At 42.1% G+C, this 19,524-nt stretch overlaps 1 protein-coding gene across 3 annotated transcripts; it reads left to right on the top strand.

Moving 5' to 3' along the window:
- Positions 1 to 1,345: 1,345 nt before the first annotated feature.
- On the top strand, positions 1,346 to 15,451 carry tlx2 (T cell leukemia homeobox 2). 3 transcript variants are annotated; one of them, XM_034598576.1, is made up of 5 exons: positions 1,357 to 2,615; positions 9,678 to 9,887; positions 10,567 to 10,804; positions 14,262 to 14,442; positions 15,055 to 15,451. In XM_034598576.1, exons 1-5 carry the CDS (start codon positions 2,096 to 2,098, stop codon positions 15,064 to 15,066), a joined length of 1,161 nt encoding a protein of 386 aa, XP_034454467.1. In that variant the 5' UTR covers positions 1,357 to 2,095; the 3' UTR covers positions 15,067 to 15,451. The 3 variants fall into 3 exon arrangements, with proteins under 3 accessions (XP_034454468.1, XP_034454466.1, XP_034454467.1); XM_034598575.1 differs by lacking the exon at positions 15,055 to 15,451 and having other exon boundaries at positions 1,354 to 2,615; positions 14,262 to 14,777; XM_034598577.1 differs by lacking the exons at positions 9,678 to 9,887; positions 15,055 to 15,451 and having other exon boundaries at positions 1,346 to 2,615; positions 14,262 to 14,779.
- The last annotated feature ends 4,073 nt before the right edge of the window (positions 15,452 to 19,524 follow it).

Raw genomic sequence — 19,524 nt, 5'->3', positions numbered from 1 at the left:
GCACGCCTGGATCATGTCTGGTATTATCTGTACTGTACTACTGACGTAACCCGCCTTTAAGAACAAGGGGAAACCGTTCATCCTCCTGCGGGATCGTCTCCATCCGAGATATCGGTGCGTGGTCTCGGGTGCCACGAGACTCCGGGGGCCACCTCGCTCGAGCTCCGTGGGGGCCCCTGGTGTGCAGGGCGAGTGTGTGGCATCCTTTAATTGCACAGACACTGGGCTTCGCTGCCTTCAGGTGCCTCACCTGCTGTCAGGCTCTGAACCGAACCACGTCCAGCAGCACGGAGCCTTCATCTTGTGCGGCAGAGGGATCCCAAACCGGAGCTCATCAAGTGGAGGGTTCTCCGGAGGCCTGCACGTGAGGCTCCGAACCAGAACACCGCACCGGGTCTGTGCTTTACACCAAGAAAACCCCCAGAAAACAACAAGACAAAAAATACAGAAACTCAGCAAGAGTCAGACCAGATGGAGAATAAAATAAATATCACACAAATATCAAAATCAGTCATTATTTCAATCATAAACTTGCTAAACACAAAATACTTCTACTCATACTACTACTACTACTACTACTACTACTACTACTACTACTACTACTACTTCTAATTATAATAATAGTAATAACAACAATCCCAATAAATATATTAATAAAAATACTACTACTACTACTACTACTATTACTACTAATACTACTAATACTAATAATAATAATAATAATAATAATAATAATAATAATAATAATACCAATAATAATAATAATAATAGATTTGTGTCTTTTCAGTACAAATATGTCACAACTGACACGAGGAATGGTGTAAATTAGTTTTTAATGTTTTTAGTAAATGGTCCTGCACATGAAACCACGTTATTTTAATATACAACACTATATATATAATTTATTCATGACTTATTATCATTATACATGTATGAATATATATTCTTCAATGGTCAGTTTTTCAATGGGCAGTGTGTGAAGGCTAATCGGTTTTTCCTACAGAGTCAATATCTGGCTTTCTAATAATCCCACAGCAAACGACAGAGGCCAAGTCACATGTACATTAGTGGTAATAAGTCCATTAATAAATCATGTAGCCTATGAACATACAACTTTAATGAATATACGATTTCAACACGAGACCAAAACTGTGAAATTGATATAAAAGTGAGATTTGTCGATAACCGAGATGATGCATTGAGGTGAAACGCGTTATAAAAAGATTGGTCTCAGGCCTCAGATCCACTAAAACGCACGAAACCTCCTGAAAAGCTGCAGAAAAGAACGAGAGAGAAAAAAAGAAGCTGCTGTTTCTTTAAGACATCGGAGCAAAACAACTGTCCTACCAGCAGGGAGGGAGGGAGGGAGGGAGGGGGAGAGAGAGAGAGGGAGGGAGGTTTGGCTGGATGACCGAATGGCAGCTTTTACGCAGAGGGTTGTCTCACCTGCTGAATCGCGCTCCTCCATTCGGCACAACGCTCTCACCTCCAATTAACATCCAGCCCTGCGAGGTCAGCGCCGCGTTTCCCAGCGTCTCCTGGTTTCTCTGGTTTTCTGCCTCTGATGCGACGAGCCCGCGGGCATCCTGCCGTGGCCCCTGCGCACGGATGGTCTCAGCCAGAGCAAAGCGAACAAAGCGCGTCGAGTCTCTCCAGAGAACCGCGTCCCCCTCCTAAAAAAAAAACCCACAGCAGGGATGTTTGTTGTCTGTAAGTACTCCGGATAATCCTCTGTTGTTCCCCCCCCCCCCCACCCCCTTGTTGTTAGGTTTCCTTGTGTGTAGTTCACGGGGAGAGAACGCGCTGTGAAAGATGGATACGCTCTTTTTTAGCCCGACGGATAGGCATTTAATTTAGGGAACACCCGATGCTGCTGCTGGACAGAAGTAATGGGCAGATTTTGGACCGCGCCGGACTCGTTATTGGTTTCCTGGGAGTAGAAGAGGCCTGTGTTCGATGCTTGAAAACAGAAACAACGGCACAGTTCTGCAGCAAACACACAAACAGTGATTTCTTTCCCCTCCAAGGCGTGCATTGCCAGATTACAAACACACATCTGTGAATATACTGACACGCGCGTAAAACCGACAGAACTATGGAGCACACCGGGATCGAGGAGGTGAACCAGACGCACCAGCAGCAGCATGAGCCCATCAGCTTCGGGATCGACCAGATCCTGAACAGCTCGGACCAGTCCAGCGGCTGCATGCTGCCCAACCGGACCAACGGCGACCCGGATTACGCGCTGGCCCCCAACGTCTACAGCAACGGGTACAACAGCGTCTACAACCCGGCCTGCTCCATGGCGGCGGCGGCGGGTCTGGCCGGCTCCTACAACGTCAACATGAACATGAACGTCAGCATGAACATGAACATGAACGTTAACGTGAACTCGGGCGGTGGCGCCGGCGGGGTGATCCGGGTGCCGGCGCACAGACCCATGCCGCCGCCGCCGCCCTCCGTGGCTGCCGCGCCGCATCCGCCCCCCTCAGGGCATCCGCCGGGCATCGGACCCGGCATCCCCTCGGTGCCCGGGATGGGGATGGGGAATGCGGCCAACTTCACCTTCCCGTGGATGGAGAGCAGCAGGAGGTTCGCCAAGGACAGACTAACAGGTACAGTGAAAGTTTCCTCCTGCAACAGCTGCATGATCAGTGTTTGTCCTTAATACAGATGTTGGCCAGAGGAGTAACCTTCTTCATGCGTTTTACGCACAGATTACGCACAGATTAGAACGACGATGAGTGATTAGAGTGAAATGTTCCTCGTGACAGAGCAGGTTCAATTTGTGATATTCTGATCCTCCTGACGTTTGCTTTTGAAAAGTGGCTCCTGGACGGTTGAGTTGAACTTGGGGCCTGAACGGGACAGACTGGAGCGTGGTGATTTCACATGTAGGGTTTGTAATCTAGAACGAATGCTTCATGCACAGACACACAAACACACACACACACACACACACAACAGAGTCACTTGTGTTATGCTGGAAGGGCAGCCTGATGAACGAGTGCAGAAATTGACATGGACATGCTGATGAATCAGTATTGGACCATCACTCTCCATTTACAGCAGATGACGGATAACGACGTTCCCCTGGTTTCTTTTTTTTTTTCATGAGGATGAATGGTTTTTCTTTTCTTCTGTGAAGCAATCGAGAAAGAGGAAGATGAGTCATAACTGTAACAGCGAATGACACGTTCAAGTCTATTGTTATTGTTATTATTATTATTATAGTGGACAATTACACAGCTTGTTAAATACATTTTAGTTTAGGTTTTTTTTCTATATTGTGTAAAATAAGTCATTATTTCTCTGTAAATTTGAAAAGGTTGCAAAAAACCACCAGCAGCATATATTAGTTAATAAATTAACTGTATTAAAACAATAATAAAAAGCAATGGCTTCATAGACTGTAAATATACTTAATTTAATTCCTTTAAATCAACTTCAGATTTTTATTTACTATTTTTATGTAAAGAAATAACAAAAACATGACAAATTAGAAATAAACATAACTACAGAAATTTGCATAGTTAGATATTTTCACAAAACAGTATGTTTCTACTGTCGTCACATAATCCCACTTTAATTAGTTACATGCATAATGTTTTGTATAAACTCATTCATAGTATTTTTATCAATTATTATTATACATGTGCTTTTGTGTCTTTGCTGTAAAACCAAACAAACACAAAAAATACATATAAAAAACATCTTTGTTCAATAATTTTGTATTTTTATGGGGACAGAACACATTGATTTTAATGTAGATTATTAATAATTTGTTTCTGTGGCCCAAAAGCCCCAAATGCACATTTCCATCTGTTGTCCCTGGCAACACAACCTCATCATATTTCCCTCAGAAGGCATCAATTCAAATAAAGACCTGTGGTGAAATAACTTAGAACATAACAGTACAATGTTATCAGACATATTATTATATTATATTATATTATTGTTGTCTTTATTTTAAGTTGGACCACAATGTTTGGTTTTATTTATTCATATTTTGGAGGAGAAGGGGGGGGGGGGGGGGGGGGGGGGTGCTCCACATTTTTATATTCTCATGACCTCATCGTTTTGAAGATGCACACACACACTTCATGTGCACACACTCCACAGACACACACTTCACATACACACTCCACACTGCACACACTTCACATACACGTACACACTCTACCTCACACACACACTTCACGAACACACACTCCACGGTACACACACTTCACACACACACACACACACTCCTCCCCCACCCTCTGTACACATTAAATATTCACTATTCCGTTCCTTCTAACCGATTAATTATTAAATACTGGGGGACGATATGTCAACTGCAAAAAGATACAGTGTAAATAGGCTTATCAATTTTACTCATAGTCACCGAGGGCCTCTCGTTTAATTTCTCTCAGCTTTGTGTCGCTGTAATTATTTCGCAGCTTATATCTTTCCACTGTATTGATCAGCCAAAGATCTGCAGCTCACACACACACACACACACACACACACACACACACACACACACACACACACACACACACACACACACACTCTCTCACACACACACACACAGACACACACACACACACTCTCTCTCTCTCACGCACACACACACACACGCACACTCATGCACACACTCAGTCCAGAATTAGCCTGCTCTGTTTTCTATAAAAGGCCGTAAATCAAATCGACTCTCATCTGTCCTGATGGGCAGAGGAACATTTGAACCGTTTGTCTCTGCTTCTTGTTTTTCTCTTCGTGAAACCAGAGGAGAATAAAACAGCTGAGCACGTTTCTGAAAGATCTCAGCGAACATGCACGTGTTCTTAGTTTTTATGTTATTTTACATTTTTCTTATCCTCTCTCTGGTGCTTATGGCCTGAATTCATGTTTTACATCACAGGAGGTTTTATCGGCGGATTTAGATTTTGGCGTTAATGGCATCACTTTGATCCACAACTAAAAATAGGACATGTTTTCCACAGAGCTCATGTTCAGTAACTCCCCTCTGTTTTTACGCATGGACTTAAATGCATTAATTTAAATTTTATTTTATTTATTATTATCCCAAACGTCGCTGCTAATTATTATTATTATTATTATTATTATTATTATTATTATTAATAATAATAATAATAAGTAGTAGTAGTAGTAGTAGTATTAGTAGTAGTATAGTAATAGAAGTAGTAGTATCATTCAACACTCAAAATGTTTATTGCAACTGATTAACCTTAGAATATTTAACTAAAGCAAATAAAGCAAAAATATCATTTAAAAGATGTATTTCCATTCAACTTAATTGATTTGCATGATTTTTCTTTTTTGCCACGTTTGCTCTCCGTGTTTTAAAGATAAATAAATGTGACTTTATCTTTTACTTTGGAATTTATTATGACTTTTGTAATAATTTCCAATCCACCACAGTGTAGTTATTATTACTAAAGTTTTGGCTATAGTCCTATTTCAAAGCAGAGCTCTGTGCTCGGTAAGGACTTTGAATAAAATGAAAGGAAAAGATGAAGTCGGTTTTATTATGATTTACAATTCTAATATATCAATCAATAAAAAAGAAACGTTCATAAAATGTTTTAAATAATGAAGTCGTGGTGAGGAGAAGCACGTATTTATATTTATTAATGATAAACTAGGTCATATCAGAGAGGCCATTAGCAACTTTAGTGATAGGAGGCTGTTTCATTCAGCTGGACTTTATTCAAAGTACCATTATTAATTATAATAATACGACTAATAATAATAATAATATCATTTATATCATTATGGTCTAATAATGATGACGATAATGTCGAAGTTTAATGTAATAATCTTGGCATCATGTCGCCCAGCAGCGATAAAAACCTAATTAAAGCTGTGGTTTTGCGCATTAAATCTCAGTTTGAGTTTTTATGGCGTCGGAAGCAGAACAACGCGATTTTATTTCCGCTCGTGCCCTCGCGCCGGCACGTGCCCCTGCTCCCCCTGCTGTGACACCACACTGCGCGTGCCCGCCCGTGTGTCCCGTATAGTGTAATAAATAGCAATATATGTTCATGTTATATTTCAATATCCCCTTTAGAATCCTTCACGGATATATTTATTAGATTGCTACCGAGGTAATATCCGCAGAGGGGAAGGGAGGCGCTGTCACCGAGAAGTGTTATTAAGTATAAGTGGTTTTATTATGGGAAACATATTCTCCACGGTGGCATTTTATTTTTTTTGATATGCTTATGTTAAATTGTATTATCCGGGCAGCAGATTTAGTATTACAGCACTTTTACCTTCTTCAATTCGTGGAGGTGAAGAAAAACTCAGGTGATGTTTTTTTTATTTGCAGCATTTTTGGCAGTTTTTTTTATTATTTTCCACTTTATTTGTCATTTATTTTTTAAACACATTTAATTGTCCGGTAGCCTGTGAATGTCTCCTCTCCTCCATTAGCTGTTTAACTGTTTTCCACGCTGCTCAGGAAAACTATTAATAGTCAAGAAACATATTTAAGTGTTATTTCATTATGGGCATTTTACAGAAAATACTCAGGGCTGATGTAAGAAGCAGTTTCTTTATTTAGCTGGATTTAGTGTCTGCAGGAACAATATGTAATTTATCATCCTTGCAATGACACATGTGCTCCATAAGCTGCCTGTGATATTTTAATGTGGACTTTTATTATGAAATTTAAAGAGGTCTGACCTTTTTGGTGTTTTTCTTAATTCTCCTCTGTACCTCTAGTATTGTAGTATTTTATTATACCTATATAATAATGTGTTGCTGGGTATTTTTTTTATAGTGGAAGGTAAAGACAGAAGAGTCCTTTATATAAATATATTATATATTATAAGAATACTATATTTGACTATGATTCATACTGTTCAATGACTGATGTGGTGACAAATGGAGAATATCTCTTTTTGAAAAGGTCTAATGACAAAGCAGCTGAAAATACAATTACAACACATGTATATGCAGAAATATGGTCTGATGCAGGAGCAGGGTTTTAATTTGGATGCTGCTTTAAAATCAAGCTCAGTATTTAAATCATTGTGGTTCTATATACAGGTATATACACAAACAGCAGTTTACAGTAATAATGGCAAGAAGTAAACCTGATGCATGATTCCTGAATGGACAGTCTCAGTCTTACACCTCAAGTCACAACATTAAACGTGACTGCTGCAGTATCCGTACTGTCCTCTGGATATCGATCAGAGTTTTGCACATAAAGTGAAGCTGCAGCTGCAGGTTCCTGCTGCATGTTGCCTCTGAACGTGCTCGTATGTGCCTGGTCCATTAGTCCGCCTGCAGATGGCCTGAAATAGCCGTGTAATGCAGTATTTATTCCACTCGACCTGCCGCTGGGAGCCACAGCAGGCCTGCTGGCTCTCAGCACGGAACCCGTGAGGCTGCACATCGTGTTTGGGGCAATGAGAAGTCATCCGAAAATAACTATGACTGTGTTTAAATGTATATATATATATATACATGACAGGAACACCATAGAGAGGTCGCCACAAGAATCTGAGCAGGAGATTTGAAAACGTGCAGAGCAGAAAGGTCACGACTGAGGGCTGGAGAGCTGCTGCAGTTATACAGCTGTTGTCACTTTATAAACTTATGTGTAAATATAGATTCAAGTCTGACCGATGTGAATTTTTAGGTTCCAGTGCCGATACAGATATTAGGGAGTGAAAATATACCAATACTGATGAATTTGGGCATTATATACTGTACATAAAAGAATTGGCAAGGATTCCTAAGATCAAACCAAATGACAAGGTTTGGTATTTTACAGTTTATTATAATTAACAGAATATATTCAAAATAATATAGAAAATAAACATATTTTTGACATGTTGATTATTCCTTAAAATATAAGTTTTCATATTGATGCATATCCACAAACATATGGGCCAGCCAATGAATTGGATCTGTCATAGATGTCTGTTAATATGCATTTTTTTTACTATTAATGAGCTTTAGAGCAACATATAATGTGAAATCTGATAATAATGTAATAACACTATTAGGAGAGTAATAATATTAATGAGCAGCAGAAGACAAAAGACAATTAAAATTAAATCCACGTTGCTTATTTCCAATCAGGTAACGTAATGTGACCTCTACTGTAAACAGCACATTGCAGCTATTTGTCTTTACGACACAAATCATTTGCTTGTGTACGCCTCAATTTGCCGCTCGCGTTCAGCACCATCCGGGGATGTCGGCAGCTCCCTGGAAACGACCGCCGAGCGCATAATAGCCTCGTGTTCCATTTCCCATCCAAATTGTCATCGTCGTGGTGGCAAATGAATTTTCAGATCGCTGAAACTCTGAGAGCAGCAGCAGCAGAGGCAGCAGCAGCACGTGGCCCTCAGGGGACACCTATGCAGATGTTTTTCATATTCATTTTGGCTCCTGGTGAGCTTTTCTGACAAAACCAAAACAAATCAACACCCTGTAAGACAGCAGGCTCGACAGCTTGCTGGGGAGGAACAACACAGAGACACACACAGACAGAGAGGAACCGTTTTTTTTCTTTGGTGGATTTCCATTCGGCTTCAAGTTGAGAATGTGGCCGGGGAGTGGATCTATGGCCAAAAACGATCTGGTTACACTTATCGATCTTCTGTTTACCCATGGCTGACAAAATAGACAGGATTCATAGATATTTTATGATGCAGAAGATAAGTTGTTATTAATACCCAGATACAGTGATATGTGAAAGTGAACCACCGGGCAGGCGAGGCTCAGAGAGGAGAAAACCATAAACGTGGATTCATACTGTGTCTGTGTGCAATTAATACGTTCTGAAAAGGCACAATGACAAAGCAGCAATTGTTATATAAGACCAGTAACTATCTGGATTATTGCTGCAAACTTTAATAATAAATGTTTGATGTTGTATGGAAGATATTTTGTGCAAAAATTTTAAATGTTTGAATTTAATTCCTCCTAAATCACAGAAAACGACTCTTATTGACTTTGTTTTCAGAGCGTTTACATCATTGCAGCGACTTTTAAATCATCATCAGATGACCCTTATTGCCTGTTTCTGATTGGCCGACTTGTATGTGCTTGATTTATCTTTGTAACTGTGCTAGTTGTCACTTCCAAATGACGATATCTCATTTTGAAAAGACACAATGACAAAGCAGCAGTTATAATAATACATGAACAAGCTTTAATAACAAATGTCTGACCGTTGTGTGTTTGAATTTAATTCCCCCTGAATAACAAAATACTCTTTACTGTTCACGTTGTGAGGATGAAAGTCTGTGATATTACTATTGACGTTGTTTCCAGAGGTTTAACATCATCGCAGTGGGTTTAAATCATGTTTTGACCTTCATCACATTGTCATCAGATGACCCTCACTGCCTGTTTCTGATTATTCATCTTTGTAACCCTGCAGTTGTCACTTATTCTTTCCAAATGGACGATATCTCATTTTGTAGCCTAGCCTCTCCAAATGCTAACTTAAGAGACCAGCGGTAAATAACATTAAAGCCGACTCTGTTCATCATTCAGGCCTCCTTCATGTGATTAGCTGCTTAGCGTCGGTGCCTGCCCGGCGGCGGCGGCGGCGGCGGTGGCGGCCGCCGCTGCTGCTGCTGCTGCTGCTGCTGCTGCTGTTGTGCTCCAGATGTGGGACCTTACTGTGTGTCCCTTTCCTTTAGGGGAGCAGGCAGAGGAGAGCCGAATTGGAGAGGCCACAGGGGGGCCGGGGGTCGGGTCCCTCTGTCATCTCCCCAAGGGAGACATCGGCAGGGTCCCTGTCTGGAGCACTGTGGAGACGTTAGCTAAATGCTATTACCCCGAGCTCGCTCACCTGCGAGACGGCAGTGGCCTCCTAGCAGACTATCCTTTCCCAAAGGGGGCTTGCCCAGGTGAGTCAACCCCCCCCCCCCCCGCTTCCCTTCCCCCTCTCAACCACCTCCCTCACCTCACCCATTTGTGTCACACATGATTTTTGACTGCATCCCTCTCGTTTATTGCGACTTTAATAATGATTTTTAAAGTATAAGAGGTCGATTTATCATCTAACTCTGAGTTGAACCTATCTCAGATGTTCCAGCTTTCTAAACGTCCCTCTTGTCTTTTCCTTTGACGTCCTGACTGTACAACTCATCGTGGTGTTTGGTTCTCAAACCCTGGCAGGAGATTTGTAGTTGTAATCACATTGACCTTCTTCTCTTACAAACAAACCACTGCTGGCTTTTTCCAGAAATTAAGACGAACTGGACAATAATTTTATCCAAACAAGGGCCTGGACAAAACGGAAAGGGTGTTTATCACAGGAGCGTTTACATAGAAAGGCTCAGGGGAAATAAGTTTATTCTCCAGAAGCACAGATCATTGCAGGCTAGAAATGGAAATAACCAGGAACATGAACGGACATTAATCTTCAACCTTTTAGGTCCAAACACCTCAATTACTTTCAGTGACATTATTGATGATACTAACGTATATGAATAATGTTTAAAGCTCTAATCCACCACATACACAGTGTTTAATGAATAACTAAACCAAACTGTCTATTAGTCTAATAAATCCCCTGTTTTTCAGCTGCCCTCTCGCCTTTCTCCGTGACCCGTCGTATCGGCCACCCTTACCAGAACCGGACGCCGCCCAAGAGGAAAAAGCCTCGCACCTCCTTCAGCCGGGTGCAGATCTGCGAGCTGGAGAAACGCTTCCACCGCCAGAAGTACCTGGCGTCGGCCGAGCGCGCCACCTTGGCCAAGGCCCTGAAGATGACAGACGCACAAGTCAAGACCTGGTTTCAGAACAGACGGACAAAATGGCGGTAAGGATCAATTCAAAAGCGCATTTTTGTGTGTCTCCCCACATGTTTGACTTAAGCACAACAAACAGGCTTCGGTGGATTCTTCAGAGTTTTTTCTTGTGCCATAAATCGACAGCAGTGAAAGTGTCACTGTTTTGCTCGCGGTCCCAAAACGCTCAATGGAGTAAGATGGTCGACAGCTGAAGCATCCGGGGCGTCGCACCAACACGACACCTATTTTGCTTAGCGTAGCTGCCAGTCGAGGCCAGTTCGCTTGACCAAGCACAATCACTTGTGAGCCTCCTGAAAGGCCTTTTAGAAAACTGCTGTCCAAAGCAATACTGGAACACTCACAGGAGGAATTGACTGCCAAGTCCATAGACACACACACAACCACACACACACACACACACACACACACACACACACACACACACACACACACACACACTGCTTAACTCCATTCTAACTCTTGTTTATGGCCATTTGGACGTAAATGAGGAGGAAATCAGATTACGATGCCCTGCCCTTAGTTAAAGGACCAGGACGCATGATTCAAAGGCACATTACCAACTAAATTACATAAAGGGTTTTAATGCTTAAATGATCCTAAAGCTTTTTATAATTAGTTTTGAATCTCATGCGGACAGAAATCACTTAAAACCGAACTGTGTTTTTGTCTATTTAACATTTAGAGGTTAATTCATTGTCTTAAATACACAGTAACATTGAGATTTGGTTTGGTAACTCCTCTAAAAAACGTAAAATAACACCAATCCCAGCCTGTAGTGTTTTTAAAAAAACAAGATTTTCCTCTACGAGACGTATTAGTTATGATTTCTCTGGATCCGGGACTGAATGACATGTCGCATGAGTAACCAGGGAATCGGTTTAACACGCTTTTCAGATCCCCCTCCAGTTTAGCAGAGATTTATGCCTCTCCCTGCGGTGTGCACCTGATAGGACGAGCATGAGGGATGTCTTTGCGTGACGACTACGCTAGTAACAAGAGGATGATCGAATCAACAGGCAGCCAATGAGATTATGATAATGCTGTTAACAATAATGTGTGGCTAATGGATGCGAGGTCGGCGTGTATGAAAGACTTGTTTGAGAAGGTGTGCTCGCCTGCGATTTCTTTCCTGCCAATTTGTACGTTGTTGTTGACTTTGACAGCAGCTGTTTGCTTATTGCGATTTGTTTTATTATAGCGACGTCGACATAATTTCAAAAAGGGGCTAATTTATAATATATATGTTCGTTCTATGATGTTGACGCAGATTTTTTCTTGTCACGCAAAACAGAGAACAATGTAATTAGCGGGAAGAAAGTAAATTAGAAAAACTATTTATGTACAATAGAGGCATTTCATCTGCTTCTAATCACAATAGAAGCACAGTTTGACGTGTTTTTCCTTTTCTCTCCTACGATTATTATCTCAGTTCTTTATTTATACCTTTTGCATCTTGGGAAAATCACCCATCTGTGCTTCTCTTTTTTCGCTGACACCACACACAGGGTGTACGTTACTGTTAACATGTGCTGCGAGCGCCGAGAAGAAAAGAAAAAACAAACAGATGTAACTTTTCACCTTGAGGCAGGAAGTGTCCCGTTCCTCCTCCCCCTGCGTTAGTCACGTTCCCTCGCCAGCACCTGTCACTCAAGCTGATCAGCTGTCACATAGCCCCGGGGCCGAAGTGAAGCGGCGCAGGTGTTCAATAAACACGCAGTAAACACAGAGCATTTACACAGGAACAGGTTTCATTGTGGATTCTGTTTGAGATTTAGCTTTTTGATCCGCTTCTATTTGTTTGATTTCTTTATTGGTTTCTGTGCTTCCATTAATAACCATTAAAAAACACAACATCCTTTTTATTTCTTGTTATTTTTTACTCTAAACAGCTGCACGTTGCAGCTTTAAACATTATTGTGCTGTTAGTTATTTATATTGACAGTTGGACTTTATCATAGCGTTTAAAATCTATGTTAAGATATTTTACTGTCAGCATTTTTACTTAATAAAGATTGATTCAGTAAAACAAAGTCTCATATCAGTCTCATACTCAAATGCAGAGATTAACAACCTGTCCTCTTTTTGGTTTGTCGTCTAAAAAATCTCCGACCTCAACGTCCATACAGGACATTTCACCCTTTGCTCCAATATAATGCAGGAGTGCCTCCTTTATCGTCATGGTTACAATCATTAACATGTGGTTAAGCTTAAGAAATGGTCACAGTTTGGTCAGGTTGTGTAAAAGATCTGGTTGAAATAACATGTTTAAAGCCATCGACTGTGAATAAAGACGGACGACGCGTCTCCTCTTCCTCCATTTTACAAAAACAAAGCCCAATTATCCCAGATACAGGTGCTGCCATCTTGTCCTTTTCACGTAACATGAAGCCTGAGTCTCTGCAGCGGTGATCGTGGAGTGAAGCCCCGATAATGAGGCCCTGCAGACACAAGCACTTGACCAATCACGAGTCAGTCTCAGCTGTCAATCATGACGTCTCAGTCTGTTTTTATAGCATCAAATAACTCATGTAAACCAAACTTACAGGGACAAATGAACACTTTGCCTCAAATGACACAAACCAGATTTGAAAAAATGTATTTCAACGTGAAATTTTACTTTTTTTGTTTGGTCCGTGATTTATGACCTATACTGCAGCCAGCCACCAGGGGGCTATCAAGATGATTCGGCTTCACTTCTGGGGCCATGATTACAATGGACACTAGAGGTCATACAATAAAATGTAACTATGGGTCATAACAAGCTTCTCCCAGAAGCTCGTTTTTGAGGACAGTCTCCTTGTGGCTCATTAAAAAGTAAATGATTTATAATTAGGACTCCCTGTTACTGGCGGCATGTGTTCACCGGTTGTTTAAAGGCGTGATGGAGTAAAACTATTCACTAATTTGCAAGAAAAACATGTTTCTTCTCTACTGTTTCTTCTCTACTCTACTACTTCTTCTCCGAAAATGTCAAAGCCTCTGACCCTCAGAAGCCGATGTGGAAACCCCTGAACCCTGTATTCTCTCAAATGACCAGCGGGTGACTACACTGAAAATTATTCAACCTCTCATTTGATTTATAACGTCAAATAACACCATGAGTTCATGGTGTCGATAGTTTAAAGTCTTCATCACAGCTTGATGTTTGTGATTGACAGCTTATCCCGTCCAATGTCCACCCCCCCCCCCCCACTCCTCCAAACACGGTTACTTAAGGTTTTATAAAACCAAAATGGCGCTGGACAAAATGCCAAACTAGAGACTAGCCGGTTGACACTGGGTCCTGAACTCCAGGTCAGGAACCACTCATCTACTGGGAAAAGAAATGAAATGATATGAGACAAACTCTGAAAACAGTTCTGCTGGATGTAGCAATAATTGATTCCCCCCATGAAAATGAACACCACACAGGTCCTAAATGTTCGTCTCTCTTTTTGTCCCTCCCCCCCCCCCCCTCCCGCCCAGGAGACAGACTGCAGAGGAGCGAGAGGCAGAACGGCAGCAGGCCAACCGGCTGATGCTGCAGCTTCAGCAGGAAGCCTTCCAGAAGACGTTGAGCCAGCCTCTGCAGCCGGACCCACTCTGCCTGCACAACTCCTCGCTCTACGCCCTGCAGAACCTGCAGCCCTGGGCAGATGACAATAAGGTGACCTCCCTCACCTCCGTGGCATCTGTAGTGTGAGCATGTGTGTGTGCGTGTGTGTGTGTCTGTGTGTGTGTGTGTGTGTGTGTGTGTGTAGGACACAGAGAAAAAGAGAGAGGGGAAAGAAGCAGGGAATGAAATGTCTGTATCAAGTTGACAGCAGTAAGAATGGACAAAATAGCACAGCAGCATTATGGGATTGTTATAGATACAGGAAAGTATTTGAATGGACGTCGTGCTTCCTCAGTCATTGATCGTTACCAGCAACATGGTGTAGAGAGAGGGAGAGAGAGAGGGAGAGAGAGAGAGAGAGAGAGAGAGAGAGAGAGAGAGAGAGAGAGAGAGAGAGAGAGAGAGGGAGAGAGAGAGAGAGAGAGAGAGAGAGAGAGAGAGAGAGAGAGAGAGAGAGAGAGAGAGAGAGAGAGAGAGAGAGAGAGAGAGAGAGAGCAGCTATCTGTTTCTGCCCAGAGCTACAAAACACTGTCTGTGGACCTCACAGCTCCGCAGCCGCACTGGCATCGCTGGTTGTCACAGATTAAACAGCTGTTACCTTAACTTTCTAAAATGTGTTGAGTCATTCTCCTGCCTTACACCAAGTTTCCGCTTTCCCTTCAGCTGACGGTCTAAAAGAGAGGAGGGCACTTTACCCCTAAGTGCCGGGAAACAAATGGACACCTCTGTACATGCCCACCTATCAAGACTGTCCCCTCTTTTGCCTCTGGATCCCTCACGAGGCGGCAGAGACGTTTCTGCCACGAATGGCAAAAAATAAAAAAGAGACCTCCTGTTTTTTCGCTTTTCGACTTTGTACAATGTAGTAAATGCATGTTTCAACCCTTTTCTGTGTGCACTCGGAAAGTACCGCTGGAGTCGGCTGCCGTCGAGGCCGAGCTCCTCGCCGACCGCAGCGGTCACGTGGTAGTGGATTGGTGGAACTGCTGATCAAAGATTCCTCATTATGTTCAATTTAAAGGTGTTTTATATTAAATGATATTGTGACTTTTTGAAAAGATGACAGACCTTTCTGGGTTTTTTTTCTTGCCTCTCTTTCCTCACAGTGTTTGTCACCGTTATGAAACTATGCAATAATGCTTTATGATTTTAGAGAGGTAGTTAGCCTCGTGGGATTTAGCGATGATTACACATGAACGTTTCATAACCACCCAAAGGTAAGATAGCATCAGAGTGTATCAAAAGGACAGAGCAATACCTTCATTTCTCTTTATACATAAAAACTGATGACTGCAGCTCCCATGTGTGAACGTGAAGCGAGGCGTCGCCGAAAAACTGCAATTGTGCTCAGCAAAAAACCCTCTCTGGATAAATAAAGGTACGGAGAGCGATGCCAGCTCAAATTAGAATGAGAGCGCTGGAGAAAGTACAAGTTGTGCAGACGCCAAGTGAAACACAAGTTGTGTTTATGTTTTTGTTCCAGCGATTTCAGTGGAACACCTTCACCGAGGACTCAAGCTGCTTCATTCTTGCACAACGTGAACAACAACTTGAGCGAGACTGACATGATCGGTCACAGCAAACAAGACGCTGCAGTTTGATTCGGTAGCTGACAGCTGCAGGAGGACAGTTCGGCAGTCGAGTCCAAGAAGTAAAAATCCTGTTCATTTTCTGAATAGAGATTTCAATTATCAGCCATAATATTTTAACCATCCGAGGTAGACGTACAACAAGCTACGAGATTGTGAAACAATGTTATGATCTCAAGAGGCCACAAGTCCGCTGTCAACTTTATTTTCAGACAAACATGTTTTAACCACGATGCCAAGGAGAAGTGCAACACTACCCATAATCCTCAGGTGTAACAGCGACTTATATGGTTTGTGGAGTTGGTGTTACCATGGAAATGTTTACCACAACTGTAAATGTGATGCTGTCTACCACAGAGTAACCATGATACTTGTTTCTAAAATCCAACGTTTTTTTATAGATGAGGAAAACACGATTTATGGGATGTGTGGATCCTTCCCTCTTAAAATAATTATGTACCCAGTCTTGTACCTTTACCTTTTTTTCCGTTTTCCAATATTACCTTTCGCTCTGAATCAAATGTTTCTTGGTCACGATTCATCTTGTAGCTGGTCAGTCTGGTTCCAGGCTAAAAACATTTTCAAAATGAGGGCCGTCACCATCTATTACCTGAGAAATACAATAAAGCTGCACCAAATGCTACACACTTATTGATATCAGTTGCCTAAATATACCAGATTTTTTAAATATCAAGATCCTTGAATTATTCCCGGGGGAAATGGTGAAATCTCTCAATGTCAAAGACAAAGAGAAGAATTCCTGAATTACCTGATCGGGATATGCATCAACATCTGACGGGTTCTTCTCTGACTCATTCCACATCCTTCCACCAGGTTTATGTGATCATATCGTTCAGTTGCTTTTGTCTAATCAAGCTCACAAACAAACCTACAACCCCCAAAAAATCAAACAGACAAGGGTGAACACATAACCTCCGTCAACACATTTATTTAGCTGGATGTTGTTTTAAGGTTGGAACAATTTATTCAGCACTGACTTCTCTGGTTTTCTGTGTGAATGACGGCCACCTACGCACCAGACAGTCGTAAACACTGTTATCGCCATATCGGCCCTATCACACAAATGCTTATCACCCAAGTCATAACAGAAACACGGCATCTAGAAGCTCAGTGAACACATCGTTCAGTGTCCTCGCTCGTGAATGAGCCTCCAACACCATGAATGGTTCTTAAACGCACGAGCCCTGAACTCAACATCCACTCACAACATTTCTTTGACCTGTGAGCATAACGTTGTTCATCTTGGCGAACAGGCCTTTATGACAGATCTGCGTTTCTCAAACTCCAGAATGAAACATCTTGTGCCTTTGTGTTTGGATATCTGCCTCTCCGCTCACAGCAAGTCGATGATCTGGTTGGAAACAGCTGTCTGCAGCTGCATCCAACCTCAACCACCCCCAGCTTTCCCTCAAACACAGCGCCTGTGTTCAGTGGGTTTCTCAGGGCGCCCTGCCTGGTTGGGATCCTGTCAGTAGCCGACAGTTCTCCAGGTGACGCCTCCTCAACCCCCATTTCCTCCGCTGCCTGCCGCTTCTTTCATCTCTCTGTCTCGGACGCCTTGAAGACGTGACTTGGCCCATTTTAGAAAAATTCCTCCCTTTTCTTGTTTTCAAACCGTGCATTGTGTTTTTCTACAGGTGCTTAAAGATGTTTTCCTCTCCTCTCCTGTCATGGCTCTGCAGAGTTTTTTCTTCTCAACCCCTTTTCCGTCCTTATCCAATAAAATGTCACCACACAAGATGAACAAGAGCAAGAGGCTCGGCCTCTATCAGACTTCCTATCAAGCGCTCTGTTTGGAGCAGTGGTGCCAAAGACAAACCTTTTCACCACGTAGTCAATGTTGTTCCCTGCGTCACGCTCCGTCTGCTCTTGTCAGGTGTTGAGAAACGCAGTAAATAGTTAAGTCTGTACAAGGCAGCTGCTGAGAGGCTCAAGGTTTGATTGCGAAACATACACTGATAAAAAAAATGATGAAATAATGTTTTCAGCTTACAGATAATACTGTTGTGTGTTTATGATATGCAGGAAAACAAACCTGCAGAAGGTTAACAAATGCCAATCCCCTATAACTGACTCATTCAATCCAAATCTAAAAGATACAACGTGCAGGTACGTCAGAACCGAAGCATCGGGTGACCTCCAACACGTGGCCGCTCGTCTCTCGGCTGTAAACTCAGCTAATGGCTGCTCGTTTTTCAGTGCGACGATTATTGAACAAACGCTGGTTGTTGTAAAAGTCCAGGAGCGTCGAGTCACTTCCAGCCGAGTGAGGTGAGGAGCGAAAGTGTCTCTCAGCGCCGCGACGCCATGACAGAGACTTCAGAGGAAAGTCAACCTGCTGACATGACGTGTGTTCGTGCAGCCGCTCACACATGCAGGAACAAGTGGGTATAAAGTGGGGGTCCAACAGACTGAGGAGGGGAAAAGTGCAGTCTCAGAGTTTTGGGTGCACGTCTGCACGCGAGCATGCACACACACATGCACAAATACCAGCATCTTCCATTACCATTAGTGCTTCAGTAGCAAATATGTAAACTACTATGTTAAATTCTGATGTATCTGGAAACAAATTCCTAAAGTTTTGATAAAGAATATAAATTGGTCATAAGATGAAGAGTTTATGATGCAGTGAGTGAATATATAAACACTTCTTATATCCGTGCACCTTCAGGAATCCAAACCACATTGCAAAACAAACATGTTGAGTAAGACGTGTCCATCAGTGAGCAACAGCCCTGACAAAGACGTGTCCTGGCACCGAGGGATGCATTCAAGTTTTTTTAAGCTTTCAGGCGTGAAGACCACTCATTTCTTCTGGATGCTGCTTCTGTGGTTCTCAGTGTCTCAACACCGACTCCGCAGCGGCCTGATGGTGACACGCGAGGAGGAGTTTATGAAGGTTACAAACTCAGCTGCTGCTTCGCAATTAGATTACAGGACATTTTGGTTTGAGGTTCCTTTGCCTGGGGTGAAGCTCTGCATGACGCAAAACTGTCCATCAGAAAAATAAATGTATTAATTCAATGAAATAAATATAAAGTAATTTCATTAAAGCTTTCTATTTGTATTATGTTGTTCTTCAAATTAAAAGAGAATACATGGTCCGATTTGATTCCATCAAAACAAAGAAATACATGAATTCATTAAATTAAATAAAAATACAGTCGTTTCAGTTAAATGTTGCTCCAGGATCTTTTGTGAATGAATAGAATCTGTAGTCTTAATTAAATCCCTGACTAAATAAAGAGGAATGTGTTTATACACATTAAATTGTCCTTAAAACCGTCTTTTCCTCCCACAGATAAAATGATTTTGTGTAATTTGCCTGCAGTGGTTGTGTGTTTTTATTATCAGTATATTTAAACAACCACAGAAGAGTCTTCACAGATCAACTGGTCCCTGGGCTGCACCTTTAATATTTTAATACAACTGACCAAAGGCCTCTTTATTTAGTCCAAACATTAAGTGACAGACATGAGGGAGAATATCTTAATATATCTCTCTATCTATCTATCTATCTATC

This window comes from Hippoglossus hippoglossus, chromosome 10, assembly GCF_009819705.1.
Source record: "Hippoglossus hippoglossus isolate fHipHip1 chromosome 10, fHipHip1.pri, whole genome shotgun sequence".
Lineage (NCBI taxonomy): Eukaryota > Metazoa > Chordata > Actinopteri > Pleuronectiformes > Pleuronectidae > Hippoglossus > Hippoglossus hippoglossus.
This window is presented reverse-complemented; position numbering and strand designations above follow the sequence as displayed.